This window comes from Vulpes vulpes, chromosome X, assembly GCF_048418805.1.
Source record: "Vulpes vulpes isolate BD-2025 chromosome X, VulVul3, whole genome shotgun sequence".
NCBI classification, from domain to species: Eukaryota; Metazoa; Chordata; class Mammalia; order Carnivora; family Canidae; genus Vulpes; species Vulpes vulpes.
Window position 1 is genome coordinate 92,273,989 of NC_132796.1, and position 14,568 is coordinate 92,288,556.

General features: G+C 32.0%; 1 protein-coding gene across 21 annotated transcripts in view; it reads left to right on the plus strand.

Annotated features, from left to right (window-relative positions):
- The window catches only part of STAG2 (STAG2 cohesin complex component), a 136,940-nt gene that overhangs the window by 91,903 nt on the left and 30,469 nt on the right, over positions 1–14,568 (plus strand). For all 21 annotated transcript variants that reach the window (XM_072744209.1, XM_072744219.1, XM_026017871.2 and 18 more), the window contains 11 exons: positions 2,459–2,566; positions 3,743–3,854; positions 5,573–5,690; positions 6,559–6,662; positions 7,623–7,715; positions 7,862–7,951; positions 8,521–8,724; positions 10,452–10,522; positions 10,817–10,904; positions 10,998–11,078; positions 12,983–13,075. In XM_072744209.1, coding sequence (XP_072600310.1) covers positions 2,459–2,566; positions 3,743–3,854; positions 5,573–5,690; positions 6,559–6,662; positions 7,623–7,715; positions 7,862–7,951; positions 8,521–8,724; positions 10,452–10,522; positions 10,817–10,904; positions 10,998–11,078; positions 12,983–13,075 — 1,162 coding nt within the window. The remainder of the gene's footprint in view (positions 1–2,458; positions 2,567–3,742; positions 3,855–5,572; positions 5,691–6,558; positions 6,663–7,622; positions 7,716–7,861; positions 7,952–8,520; positions 8,725–10,451; positions 10,523–10,816; positions 10,905–10,997; positions 11,079–12,982; positions 13,076–14,568) is intronic.

The window sequence follows — 14,568 nt, forward strand, 5'->3', positions numbered from 1 at the left end:
TATACAAAAATAATTTCCAGATGGGTGACATATTTAAATGCAAGTAAATGAAACCATTAAAGTACTGGTGAAAACTTGGGGAAGATTAAACATTTTCATTTTATATGTAAAATGAGCAAGATCTCTCTGAACATGACATAAACCCTAGACATTAAAAATTTTTTTAACTACATAAAAATGAAAAATTTATAACATGAAATACCATAAACTCAAAAAACCAATGACAGATTGGTCAAAATATTTTTATCATAGGAGACAGTTTCAGTAAATCAATTTGAAGAATGGAAACCCAATACTAGTCAAAAGTTAGGGAACCAGGGATGCCTGGGTGGCTCAGTGGTTGAGCGTCTGCCTTTGGCTCAGGTGTTGATCCTAGGGTCCTGGACTCAAATCCTGCATCGGGAGCCTGCTTCTCCCGCTACCTATGTCTCTGCCTCTCTTTCTGTGTCTCTCATGAGTAAATGAATAAAATCTTAAAAATAATTTAGGAAACCAGAACATGGACAGGAAGAAAATAAAAACTGAGGGCAGTCCGATGGCTCAGCGGTTTAGCGCTGCCTTCCGCCCAGGTTACAGGGCGTGATCTTGGAGTCCTATGTTAGGCTCCCTGCATGAAACCTGCTTCTCCCTCTGCTTGTGTCTCTGCCGATCTCTCTCTCTCTCTCTCTCTCTCTCTCTCTGTCTCTCATGAATAAATAAAATTAAAAAAAACCCTGAAACATGAAAAGATGTTTAGCTGTACTTTGAGACAGGTAGATTAAAATGAGATCTTTTTTAATCTGTTGCTTGATAAAGATACAAAAGTGGTAATACACTGTGCTGTTGAAGCTGTACAAAAGCAAGTCATTAAGCACTGTGATGGGGAATTATAAATTGGTTATAACTTCTTTGGAGAAAAGTTTGGCAGTGTCTACATTCAAAATTTTAAATGCTCAACATTCTCTAACACAGCATTATTTTTGAAATAGAATTTTTAAAATAATCTAAATGATTATCTGTAGAGGAAGAAGCAAAATAATATGTAAGATAATAGGTATTTTGAGCAGTCTGAATTATTGGATTTTCTTTTTTAGTTAGGCCTAAAAATTATATATATATGTTATGAAAGTATTTAAAGAATTCTGAAATAAATAAGAACGTTATAATGTTCTACATGTATTTCTGTAGCTTCTTTTTCCTCCATAATACCCTGTGGACATCATTCCTTGTTCCTAATATTTTTGAAGGATAATAGACTCATTTATGTTGATTCAGCCATTATAAATCCCTAATAAATGAAACTTGTCAAGAATATTCCTTCTCAGATAATTAAAATGAGTGAACTACTACACAAATAACTAGCTATACTTTAACTGATTCGATTTTGTATATGTATTTTCATTATAAAATGACACAAGTGGTTTTTCCAGTAACAATTCAGTATTGTACATAGTGTAATTTAAGTCAAAATGCTTTAGGAACTTGAAGTTTAACATTTTGGTTTTGTTTCTCTCAAAAAGAAGTAATATTTCCTTAGGCATCAGACTTTAGAGACCGTGAGCACAGCAGAAAACCAGAAAGGATCTGAGCTCCTCAACGAACCATCTAATATACTTCAGACTCTTTTTTCTGATGGTAGCCCTGTGGTTCTCAACTTACATATATTGCTAAAAATCTAGATTGTTTATTTCATAGCAGACTAAAAGCAAATCAGCAGGTAAAGAGGTGCCAGAGGGCAGGACCCTGAAAGCAGAGTCTATAAGGGAAGAACTCGACAAGGTTTACCCTGGGGTACTGCGGCTGATGAGCCTTAAAAATGACTTATTTATCAAGAACCTTTTATTTATTTTGTTTTTAAAAAATAAGATCGGGAAAATGAGCACTACATTTTAGGAAGATTTTTCCAGTCGTAGATCGTAATTAAAGGTCTTTGGCACTTAAATCTTAATTATTTCAAAAATCTATTTGCATTTCCTCATATGGTGTTGAGTACATGGTGAATGAAATATTCATCATTGTGAAATAATTGGGCTATTACCACAACATTAAAATGTACCATCTTCTTAATATTACTATGAAGTATATAGAGTGTTTTCTGTGATTATTAACTCTAAGCTCTCAGAATGCTACCACTTAATTTTTTTTACATTAGTTTATGTTGTTTTGTCTTCCTTTTTTTCTTTACCATCCTTGTCACATTATCACTTTTCTTCACCATGTATTTCTGTACATTTGTATTCACTCTAATTTTACCTCCCATTGATCTTAGGTGTTAATAAAATATTCAGCTCTTTTGTCAGGGCATGGTTTTAATGACAGATGATAATCAAATAAGGTCGATTTTTTTTCTTTTTTTAAAACACAAATTAGTATAAAGTGTACTATTTTTTTTAATGTATGAGCATGGATCATTGTATTCAATATCCTTAAAATTGAGTTGTCATTGAAACTGTTACTGTTTGTTTTTTTTTTTTTTTAGGAGTAGTGAAGAAGTTCTTACTGCAGAAGATTGTGAAAATGTCTACCATTTGGTTTATTCAGCTCACCGGCCGGTAGCAGTAGCAGCTGGGGAATTTCTCTACAAAAAGTAAACCTATATTTTTGTTATTTTCTTTGTTTTTTTTTTGGTTATTTTCTAAAGTATACTTTTATGACAGTAATTTATTATACCAAATTCAATACTAAAATATATATAGTTCATTTAAAAAAATTATTCAGTTCTGGTCAAATACAAACTTTCATATTATACTTATTTCCTTTAAAGGTTTAAATTCTCTAATTTTCTTGATCTGTAGAAGTTAAATATTTAATGGGAAATGTCTTTTAATAGTTAAAATATATAAAAACAAAATATATAAAACTATCTGTATATGATGTTGACTTTTTCCTAATTTTTCATTCTTTTCTCTAATGTCAGCTTCCAGTTATTGCCCCATTATATTATTTAGTCTTAACGCCTGTTATTGCTTTGCTTTAGAAAATACTAAGATGTTTTGCTTCAAGTGTTTGATACAGTTTGACCTAAGAATCCCCAAAGTCCTACAGTCATTTTTACGTTGCTATAACACCTCAGATTAAGTAGTGTGGATAGCGGTGTGAATATCTGACCATAGAAAACATTCAACAAATGTTATGTAATGGCTTTTAAGAAGACTAGCTTGAGCCATGTGGACTAAACTATATCTTTGTAAGATTTTATTAAAATGCCTGTTTGAGAGGGGAAAGCATTTATTAGAAAAAGTACATGCTGTACAATGTTCATACTCCAGTTTTCTATTCACTGCTATCCAATGATAGTTTTTTGTTATTTATTAGGAAAAACCACCATGATACCCATAGAAAGAGGCTACTAAATTCAGACTTTGAGATAATTGTGCAAGGAGGATAGAAGAAAAATACATGTTCAGTTTTAAAGAGCTGAATATTTATGTAGATTTATGTGCATAAATGGTATGGGCTAGTGTGATACCTTTATAAAAGGAAATGGCCACCTAAGATGTGGTAATTTTTAAAAGAAGAATCCATAACTTCATAAAATTAACCTGAGAAGTTAATTTAAGAGGTCTTAGAAGTACCATTAAGTATAAAATAAAAAATGTTTATAGCAATTATTTACTTGGGTATCATGTTAGAGCATACTCTACCTACTCAGGTCCCATTTACTCTCCTTTGTTAGATGCTTAAATAATGAATCCAAACAGTTTTTAAAATTAGGAAATATGATTTTTTTTGTTTTAAAAGTAATTATTTTCATTGATCATAGGCTCTTCAGTCGTAGAGATCCAGAGGAGGATGGAATGATGAAAAGAAGGGGACGACAAGGTCCAAATGCCAACCTTGTTAAGACATTGGTTTTTTTCTTTCTGGAAAGTGAGGTTAGTTGATGTTGTACATTTTATACTTAATGTTAAAAACAAATTGGAGAAGGAGTTGAAATGATGTATATCTGAAAATCTTCCATGTATCACAGTAAATCTTGGATATAGAATAGAGTTGTGCCCATTGCACAAAATAAAAAAAAAACTTCCTACTTTTGGTAAGATGTTCAAATAAAGGATTTATGTATAGTACCAAGAGTATGAATTTTGGAGTCAGAAAGACCTGGTTACCAACTTGGCTTCTCTAATTTATTATTTGTGTAACTGGTTTAGTTACTTAATTTTTCTAAGCCTCATTTTCCTTGTGGGTAATAATTTTTTAGGTAATACTGAGCTAATCCATGTAAAAATTCTTTTTATTTATTCATGTAAAACTCTTAATACTGACCTCGCACTTTTTTTCTTAGTATTTGGTACCAGCTTTATTATTTTTGTTATAGAAAGGAATTTAGATTTAGCATCTGCTCTTTTAGGTCTCCCTCAGATTGATAATCTGCCTGTTACCAGAATTTCAGAGGATATAACATACATTTTTGGCGTTCATATTATGTATTATTCAATTACATTTTAGGGTCTTTAGATTTTCTAATTTTTTCTGTATTAAGAAATACATTTGGTTTTTGCATATTGACTTCATCTTTAACTTTACTAAACTCCCTTATTTTAGTAAATTTTAAATAGATTCCTTGGGATTCTCTGTTATTTGCAGATAACAATAGGTTTACTTCTTCCTTTACTACATTTATGTCATTTTTCCCCTGGCCTTATTGAACTAGTTAGGATATCCAGTAAGATGTTGAATAGAAGTGGTGAGAGTAGACATCTTGGGATTGTTCCTGATCTTAAGGGGAAAAAATATCCAGTATTTATATATTCTGTTATTAGTTATAGGTTACATGTAGTTGTTTATGTTTAGGATGTTTCCTTCTATCCCTTTTGCTGAGTTTTATCATCCATCCAACAAGAATGGATGTTGAATTCTCTCCAGTGCTTTTTCTGAAATGATTATTTTATTGTATCTTTCATTATGTTACTGTTTGAATTATGTTGATTGGTTTTTTGAATGTTGAACCAACCTTGAATTCCTAGCATAAAACCTAATTAGTCATGATCTATTTATTTTCCTTTTTATATATTGCTGGTATCACTTTGCTAGTTTTTTGAGGATATTCCCTATTCCCTCTATGTTCATGTTAGATGTTGGCCTATGTATTTTTTTTATTTGTAATGTCTTTGATAGGTTTTGGTATCATTGTAATGATAGTCCCCTCAAGTTGGGAAGCTGTAGGGTCTGTTAAGCTTCACAAAGCGAAGAGAAATAATATGCTTTATGTTGAACTGATAAGTAAACATTTTTTATGTTAAAGTACCCATTATCATTCCCATTATATTAAATTCATAGTATATGAATTGGTTAACTGAATGTGGTTAACTTATATAATATTGCATCCAAATAGGTACTAAATATACATGCATATACTCTTTTCAGAATTAATTTTATTAGCTTTTGTAACTGTTATGACAACTGTTTAATGATACTACCTAACTAGGTTTACTTAGCAAGCTCAGGCAGATTCTTTGTCCTTTTGTTTATTTGACTTCATAAACCAGATAGCTGTTTGAGTTTGTACATGGTGCCAACAAAGCTTCCATTCTTTTGAGTTTAGACTAGTAAGCTATTTGTCTAAGAGTACATTGCTCTTTTTAAACTTTAGTTGCATGAGCATGCAGCATACCTTGTGGATAGCATGTGGGACTGTGCTACCGAGCTACTGAAAGACTGGGAATGTATGAATAGCTTGTTGCTGGAGGAGCCACTTAGTGGAGAAGAAGGTAAGTGGGTGTTTAATTACGGTATTTTTTGTTGTCTAGTCGGTTTTGAAAATAGATTTTACTTATTCCATTTGTTTAACTTTATTTTTTTTTTTATAAATTTTTTTTAAAATTTTATTTATTTATGATAGTCACACAGAGAGAGAGAGAGAGGCAGAGACAAAGGCAGAGGGAGAAGCAGGCTCCATGCACCGGGAGCCCAATGTGGGATTCGATCCCGGGTCTCCAGGATCGCGCCCTGGGCCAAAGACAGGCGCTAAACCGCTGCGCCACCCAGGGATCCCCATTTGTTTAACTTTAATAGTAAAATGTAATTGAGTGCTTGCTTCAGCAGCACATATACTAAAAAGTAATTGAGAGACACCCGGGTGGCTCACTCGGGCGTCTGACTCTTGATTTTAGCTTGGGTCATGATCTCAGGGTCATGGGATTGGGCACTGCGCTGGGCACAGAATCTGCTTGAGATTCTCACCCGCTCCCTTTCTCTCTGCCCCTCCCCTGCTTGGGTGTTCTCTCTCTAAATAAATAAATCTTTTAAAAAAGTAATTGAAAATCTTTGTGAATAATTGTGTTTTCAAATTTTGTACATGAATATTATAAAGAAAGATGTAGTTGCTATCAACATCGAATTAAATTTTTTTTTCGATATATGTGTTCATACTTTCTTTGGGTAAATGGAGGACCAATGGTACACAGATTTGTACTGTTGAGTAAAGTTTAACTAGTTCTCATCCTTTCTGTGATACAGTAATGGGATTTTCTTTATTACATTTGGTCAGTTTCTATCAAAGACAAAAGGATTATTATGTAATACTTATAAGTGGCGTATAGGGAAAAGATAGGTTAATTCTTTATGATTTTTTTTCAGCACTAACAGACAGACAAGAGAGTGCTCTGATTGAAATAATGCTTTGTACCATTAGACAAGCAGCTGAATGTCATCCTCCTGTGGGAAGAGGGACAGGAAAAAGGGTATGTTGGCATAGTTTCAGTATTCTAAAATATGTTTCTCCTTTTTTGATACCATTTAAAATATTCTTGGTTGTTAACTATAGAGCCAAGTATTTGAATCTTAAGTTTTGATTTTCAAAACAAAATCTTTACTAATACATATGTGTTAGAAGTAAATTTTAAAGCATTAGCAATTTGGGAAATATGAGTTCCTTCTATGAGATACTTTGTTACTACAGGAGATAAAGTGACTGTCTTGTATTTTGCTTTATAGATTTGATTTTTTTTCTTTTAATAAAAATTAGACATTAAAACAATCTTTCATTAAAATGAAGAAATCCATATTTCTTTGGATTATATTGTAGTGCATCACTGCGAAGTTCACATATAATTGCATTATAGACTAAAAATCCACAGCCTTTTAAACTTTTTTGATCACGAGGCCCAAAAATACATGTTTTGTTACATATATAACATGTATAACTGAGACAAAACTTGTTCAAACAATACAGTATGTGACAATTCTATTTTGTTTTCTGTTTTTTTTCTTCTTTTTCTAATTGATGGTAGAATTCATGCTATCATGAGTGAATTCGTGTTGAATTCATAACCCATGGATCATGGCCCACACTTAAGAGTAGGCTGAAATGCTACTTAATCCCATTATTATATAAGCTTCTAAACTACACTTCCTAACTGCTCTTTGTCTAATGGTAGATTTGATTAGTCTAATTGAGTATTGATCTTGCCTCTAGAAATATTCATAGTTTTTTTGTTGTTATTTTAGGTGGTTTTTAAAAAAATATTGTGCAAGTTACTCTCTGTCATTCTTGGGTTTCAAGTTTTATAGTAAAAATTTTAGTATCCACCATTTAAAATGTAGTTTCATTACTTACTTTGTATGTCTTAGCTTAAACTTGGAGCACCTACCAATGTTAATAGGTTTAATAAATACTTGAAAGCATTCTTGTGTTACTTCAGGTGCTGACAGCAAAGGAGAAGAAGACCCAGTTGGATGACAGGACAAAAATCACTGAACTTTTTGCTGTGGCCCTTCCTCAGTTATTAGCTAAGGTAAGTTTGTATAATAGAAGAGTATTTGCAAGAAATTGCAGGTTTTGTTTGGAAATGTCAAACGTTTTTATCATGTTTACTTAACATTATTGTGATTTTTTTTCATTATTGTGATATTTTGACATGATTTTTTTTTTATTTCAAAGTACTCCGTAGATGCAGAAAAGGTGACTAACTTGTTGCAGTTGCCTCAGTATTTTGATTTGGAAATATATACCACTGGACGATTAGAAAAGGTACAGTGTTTTCTCTGTATAAAAACACCTTGAAGAAAAACTAACAGTTTAGTTCATCTTATAACCCTGTTTGTGTATATTTTTGGAACTTCTAATGTTAAAGGAAACTACTACATTTTATATATCTTCTTCATTTTTTATAAGTTGGATTTGTAGTGAGGCTTCCCTCTGATTCATGGTATAGCCATGCTCTCATTCCTAGCCAGTATGTGACTATATCTGAGAGATTTATGGAGATTGAAGTTAGATAACTGGCTAATAACAGTTAAAAAACAAAAACAGGTAATGTTTATTGAGTACTTTTACTATGTTCCAGCAACTATTATAAGTTCTTTGTATTAACATTCTCAACAAAGCCCTATGAGGTAGGTAATATTATTCCCATTAAAGCTGAGAATATAAGTATGGGTGGGTCAGTTTATTTATGACGAGTAGGAAAACACATCAAAATATATGCCCTACTTGTTGTAGAGTTACTATTTTTTAAGCTTTTCACTGCAATAGTGTAGTCTTTCTGTCCCTATCATGTAGCTTAGTTTTTTTAATGAAAAATAACTTTGATTTTGCAGCATTTGGATGCCTTATTACGACAGATCCGGAATATCGTAGAGAAGCACACAGATACAGATGTTTTGGAAGCATGTTCTAAAACTTACCATGCACTCTGTAATGAAGAGTTCACAATCTTCAACAGGGTAGATATTTCAAGAAGTCAACTGATAGATGAGTTGGCAGATAAATTTAACCGGCTTCTTGAAGATTTTCTGCAAGAGGTATATATTACAAGTATTTTGTCAGTTGGGTCCCTCTCCTTCAGTAACTGAATTAGTCACACCAGTCCTGGTGATAGTCCCAGCAGTATGTTGAAAAATTTCAGACTTTGTCTTTGATTCATCATGCTACTGTTAATCCTCCACCAAAATGGTAAGGTGGTAAGAATCTGTGACTTGGAGAAGTTGAAAGGGAAACTGATATCCGTTTCCCTCTGTCTTTTTCAATTTTAAAGAAATTTCAGAAGTTACCAGGGTTTAGCTGGACTAGAGACTGTTAGGCAACATGGTATAAATGGAACAGAAAAGGAGAGCTCGACTATAACCATATAGCTTCAAAAAGTAGGCTGTTTCCTAGTGTTTTGGCAGTGTTAGTAAGGAAAGGTAATTAATGATCTTTCATACTGTAAAGCCTTGATAAATTGCTGTTATAGTCCCTGTTGATTTTGGGGTTTCCGATGTTCTATTTCCAAAGAAAGTATAGCATTCAAAAACGCTTCTAGGATTCTTTTAAACTTTTATCTTTTCTGGAAATATGTACTAAAAACAATTTAATTGACGTGTATAAAGTCAAGTCATAATTCTCATATCACTGCATTTACCCTTTTCCACATCAATTTTGTCATTAATGTTGCAGAAGTCATATGGGGTTTGTAATTTTTCAGTTTTCTTGTTTAACACCTATTTCTGTAGCTTTCTTCTTTTTTCTTTTTTTTTCTTTCTTTTGTGTGTGTAACATTCCATGCTTAATAAGTTTTGCTTAACTGGAGGTTTGTGCAAATAAGTTAATGGACAGCGATCACTTTCTTAAAAAATTTAATGGCCCTACTCTTGGCTATATATGATTTTGATTAGTATAAGTTAATTTAAAATCAAGCGATGGCTTAAGTTTAATTATGTTGAAAAATCAAAGTTTAGAAATAAGCATTTTTTGGGAGACTTGGGGTTTAGTACAGCATGTTTGATAGTGTTTAAAAAATTTATGTTTCATGCAGTAAGACTCATAGAATTTTCAAAAATCTAAGTTACTCTCAATTGGAAAATCGATACCTGGGGATCGGTGGCTCAGCGGTTCAGCTCCTGCCTTCGGCCTAGGGCATGATGCTGGAGTCCCAGGATTGAGTCCCACATCAGGCTACGTGCATGGAACTCTGCCTGTGTCTCTGCCTGCACCTCTGCGTGCGTGCGTGCGTGCGTGTGTGTGCGTGTGTGTGTCATGAATAAATAAATAAAATCTTAAAAAAAGAAAATTGATACCCAGAAAGGACTACCACATATCTAGTCTTTATTCAAAAGGTTTTTTCCAGATTGTTATTGGTCTGGTATATCTTTGTTGAGCACTATTTTGTTCATTTAGGTTTTATCTTTTAGGTCTTTATGATCTCTCACTTGTCCTTTACTATGTTTTTCTGTATTGTCCTAATGCATTTTTTACTATGAAAGAGTAAATGTCTTCATAGGTTAGTGTCAGGATTACTTACCTTAAGGGAGAGAGGAGATTGTCATTCAGTGTTTCTCTCTTGGGAATAATGTACCCTTGATAACAACTCTGTTGACTCATTACTTGGGCCATATTGCTTTAAATTTGGACAGATCTAGGTATTGAATGGCAAAGTTAATTTGTGGTGTTAAGTGATTCTTCTCAAGGTGGTATCATCAATGTGATAGCCTAAGATTTTTCACTTTGGTGGTTATTGAGATTTAATATTGTATATAATTAATTTTCATAGGGCGAAGAACCTGATGAAGATGATGCATATCAGGTATTGTCAACATTGAAGAGAATCACTGCTTTTCATAAGTAAGTTCAATTTTAATGTTTCTGATTCATTGCATGTTTTAGGGTTATAATATTATCAGATTCTGGTAGATTTCTTGTGCTTTTATGTAAAAAGTAGTTGATGGAGTCATTTTTGAATTGGGGAATAATTGACAAATTATCAACCAGCATACTTTTTTAAAAATACAATTTTGTTGTTATGGGTGCATGTTAGAGTTTGCTGTATTTACTTTGATAGCATTTTGTTGACATTCAAGTCCAGAATAAAAGTGATTAAGCTTAACTTTTAAATATAACTTATTCTTTTTTTTACAGTGCCCATGATCTTTCAAAGTGGGATTTGTTTGCTTGTAATTACAAACTTCTGAAAACCGGAATTGAAAATGGAGACATGCCTGAGCAGGTTTTTATTTATTTTCAAGTTACATATTTAACTTTGAGAATGAAGACTTGTGACTTTTTAATTTTAACTGCATTCTCTTGCTTCTTTTTACAGATTGTTATTCATGCACTGCAGTGTACTCACTATGTAATCCTTTGGCAGCTTGCAAAGATCACTGAAAGCAGCTCTACGAAGGTTTGTGGTGGTCCTGTGGAGTTCTTTTTACATTAAATATCATTAACATTTTTCTGCAAACTCTTAATAAGATCGATTATTTCAGTAAAGTCTTGCTTATTTCTTTTCTTTTCTTTTTTTTTTTAAGTCTTGCTTATTTCTAAATTACCATTTAGACATGTGTACCATTAGAAAGTTTTGTTTGTAGTTTGATGTATATTCAATGAAAGAACATTAATGTATGTTTCAAGGTATGATTTTAAATTTAAAAAATTTCGCATTTTAAGGTGGCATAATTAATGTATTTCCATATACTGAAAAGTATTGAGAACATAATAGAAATATAGATTTTGTAAATTATGATGAAGGGCTTTTGAAACGAGCATACAAGGGATGCCTGGGTGGCTCAATGGTTGAGCGTCTGCTGTTGTTGTCTCAGGACATGATCCCGGGGTATTAGGATCGAGTCCGCATTGGGCTCCCTTCAGGGAGCCTGTGTCTCTGCCTCTTTTCCTGTCTCTCATGAATAAATAAATAAAATATTAAAAAAAATAAGGATATAGCTATTGGATTATATAAATGGATGATAACAAGACAGCTACCTCTAGATCTGCATATGCCCAGTATTGTTTTAGAATCAGTTTTCATACCCAGGATCTTTCTATTGATGTTCCAGATTAACTGTAAATCATTTTCTAGTTGAATATAATATGCCAGCTCTTAGGTAATAGAATTTTCAGAATTTTGTCCATAATGGTAGTCTTTAATGTTTTTAGTAATTGAACTAAACAGTACTGCCCTTTTCATTTGTAACTGAGCCACCCACGTGTCCCTTGCCTTTTTCATTTGGAAACTGGAAACTTAAACATTGTATTTGTAGTAGATGTAGCCTTAAGTATTATTTGGGTACATTTTTGTAAATATTATGCAATATATAGGAGATAGAGAATTAGTTCATACTAATTTTTGTTTTTTCCTCAAAAACAATTGTTTTGATAAATTTTCTTTTGTGTAAAAATCACAGAATAATTTTAAATGCTTAGAATTTCCCTGAGCTTTTAAAGTGGAAGATACCATTATATCCACAAATGGGTATTTTCCCTTGAAAAAGTAATTCAGTATAGTTGTTAGTGTTTTTTTTCCTTGTCAAACACCCAAGAAATTTATTTGACTCAATATCAAGCTTATAGTAGGAACAACAACCATATTAGCATATATGATTGCTCATCTAAGTCAGAAGCATTGAATTAATTAAAATAGGAAAAAAGATTAAATTTTGAGTAGAGGGAAAGGGGTAAAAATGTCACTAAATACAAAATTATTCTCAAGCTTGTTTGTTTTCTTTACCAAATAAATCAAGTTAAACTTATTTTTAGGAAAAGATTTATCTTTTTAATATAAGTTTACAAGACATTAAAATTTTTAACTGCGAGTAATACCACCAAACTGACTTTTGTCCATCTCTATTTTTAAAAAGTACAACTGGTATTCTTTAAGAAATGAAAGATGCTATCTCTTTTATTAATTAATTTCTTCTGTTCATCAATTGGCCACCCTTCACATTACAAAATGAGGATGGAGCATTAATCTTTACTCTTTAAGCATTCTGAGCTAGTAGATCTATTAAAGATAGCCATATGCAATCATATAGGGTTTCTTATTCTAAAGGACCCAGACCACTTAGGATATTATCCATTAATATACCTGGTATTTTTAAGGCTACAGTCTGTTGCAATTTTTAAGAAAAATGCTAATTTGTTCTTTTTCCTTTCTGATAAGTAATAAAGAAGAATTTAAGTCTAATGTAGAAGCAGAGTAAAGTTAAATATATGATATTTTATGTAATTTTAAGTATCTTAAGTACTAAATGAGGTTTTTACAATTGTTCTTGTTTTTATACAATTGTTCTTGTTATATTTTTCAAGGAGGACTTGCTGCGTTTAAAGAAACAGATGAGGGTATTCTGTCAGATATGTCAGCATTACCTGACCAATGTGAATACTACTGTTAAGGAGCAGGTTAGTAATGACCCTAGATAGCCATCTTTTGTAAGCAATCTTTAATAAATATCTAAACTAATACAGAAAATTTAAGTAATACTGAGATTGAGCAAAGTAGAAACATCTGTCCATGTGTATTAGACAAAGCTCAAAAAATAGATTAATTTCATATGGAGTTTATAAAATAGATTGCCCTCATTGTGGTTATTCTCTTGTTATTTCTTTATGACTCACTTGACAAACAGACCATATATACAAATTAGATGTATGAAATTATGTAAATTATTCTTGGAAATTAACAAGTACAAGTATGCCTTCAGGGAGGGAAACTGGTCTATATATATGGTTTTGTCATCTCTGAGAATATTATCAGATAGATTCTGACATTCCTGCCCATTCTGATTGTGTATGTTATTTTTTCTTTTGTGGACTTTGAGATAAAAATTTTAATCATTTCCCTGCTTTCAAAGTGTTACCTTCCCAGTTCATATGCCCTCATGCCATTACTGTTAACCTCCTGATTCTGGAAATAACATTAACTGCTACCATCAGTGGTTTTCGCATCTGTAAAATCAATTTTGATCCTGGGACTGAGAGTCTATTTAGTTTTAATTCTCTAATAGAGAATTAAGCTTTTTTGGACATATGCTTTTTTAAATGCTTCTGTGGAGAAGGCAGTTTTATAATCATAAGAAATTAATAATGATACAAAATGGTTTTGGTGATTTCAAGGTTTTTTGGCCATTTTATTCTCCTTAACCTTTGCATATTAGGATAGAGCCCCATCCGTCATCACATGTGCTATTTTCAGCAATTTGTGTTATGTTGGGTACTGTTTATTTTTTATTTTGGGGAGATACTATTTAAATAAGGGTGTATTTACTTCTTAAAGGCTGTGAAAGTAGTTCAGGTATAGTCATCCAAGTATAAAGAGATCAGTAAAGTCATTCAACCTTTGTGATTGTCACTTGTCTTCATTTTATTTTAAAATATCGAAACTAATTTTACTGTATAAATACATTTGGAGTTTCATAGTTTAAAAATTCACATTCAATATCCAGCCATTAATTTATTTTTCTTCTTACTTCCAACTCCCTTTTATCCCTCCTATACATATATGCTTGGGCATAAATAAATTAGAAGTTAATAAATGGGCAAGATACAGTTATTGACTTAGACATTTTTCTTGCGAAAGTATGAAGTTTATAATTATTACATTGCTGAATTCTGCAGTTTTAAGTATGTAGTTTTGAATTATAGCAATAAAGGGTTTGGAAATTTAATTTTTGTCTGTACAATTCACATGAAAGGAACAAAAGTTTCTGTAGGTGGTAAATTGAATTTGGAGTTACACTCAGGATATGATTTTAATGAGGTTTACATAAATCCAAAGTTAGTAGCATGAAATATTCCTTTATGTTTTCATATGCCACCAAGATACTCAGCTTAATATTCCCAAATTCTTACAGTGTTAACACAATTCCTTATGGGTTATCTTAACGTAACCTCCT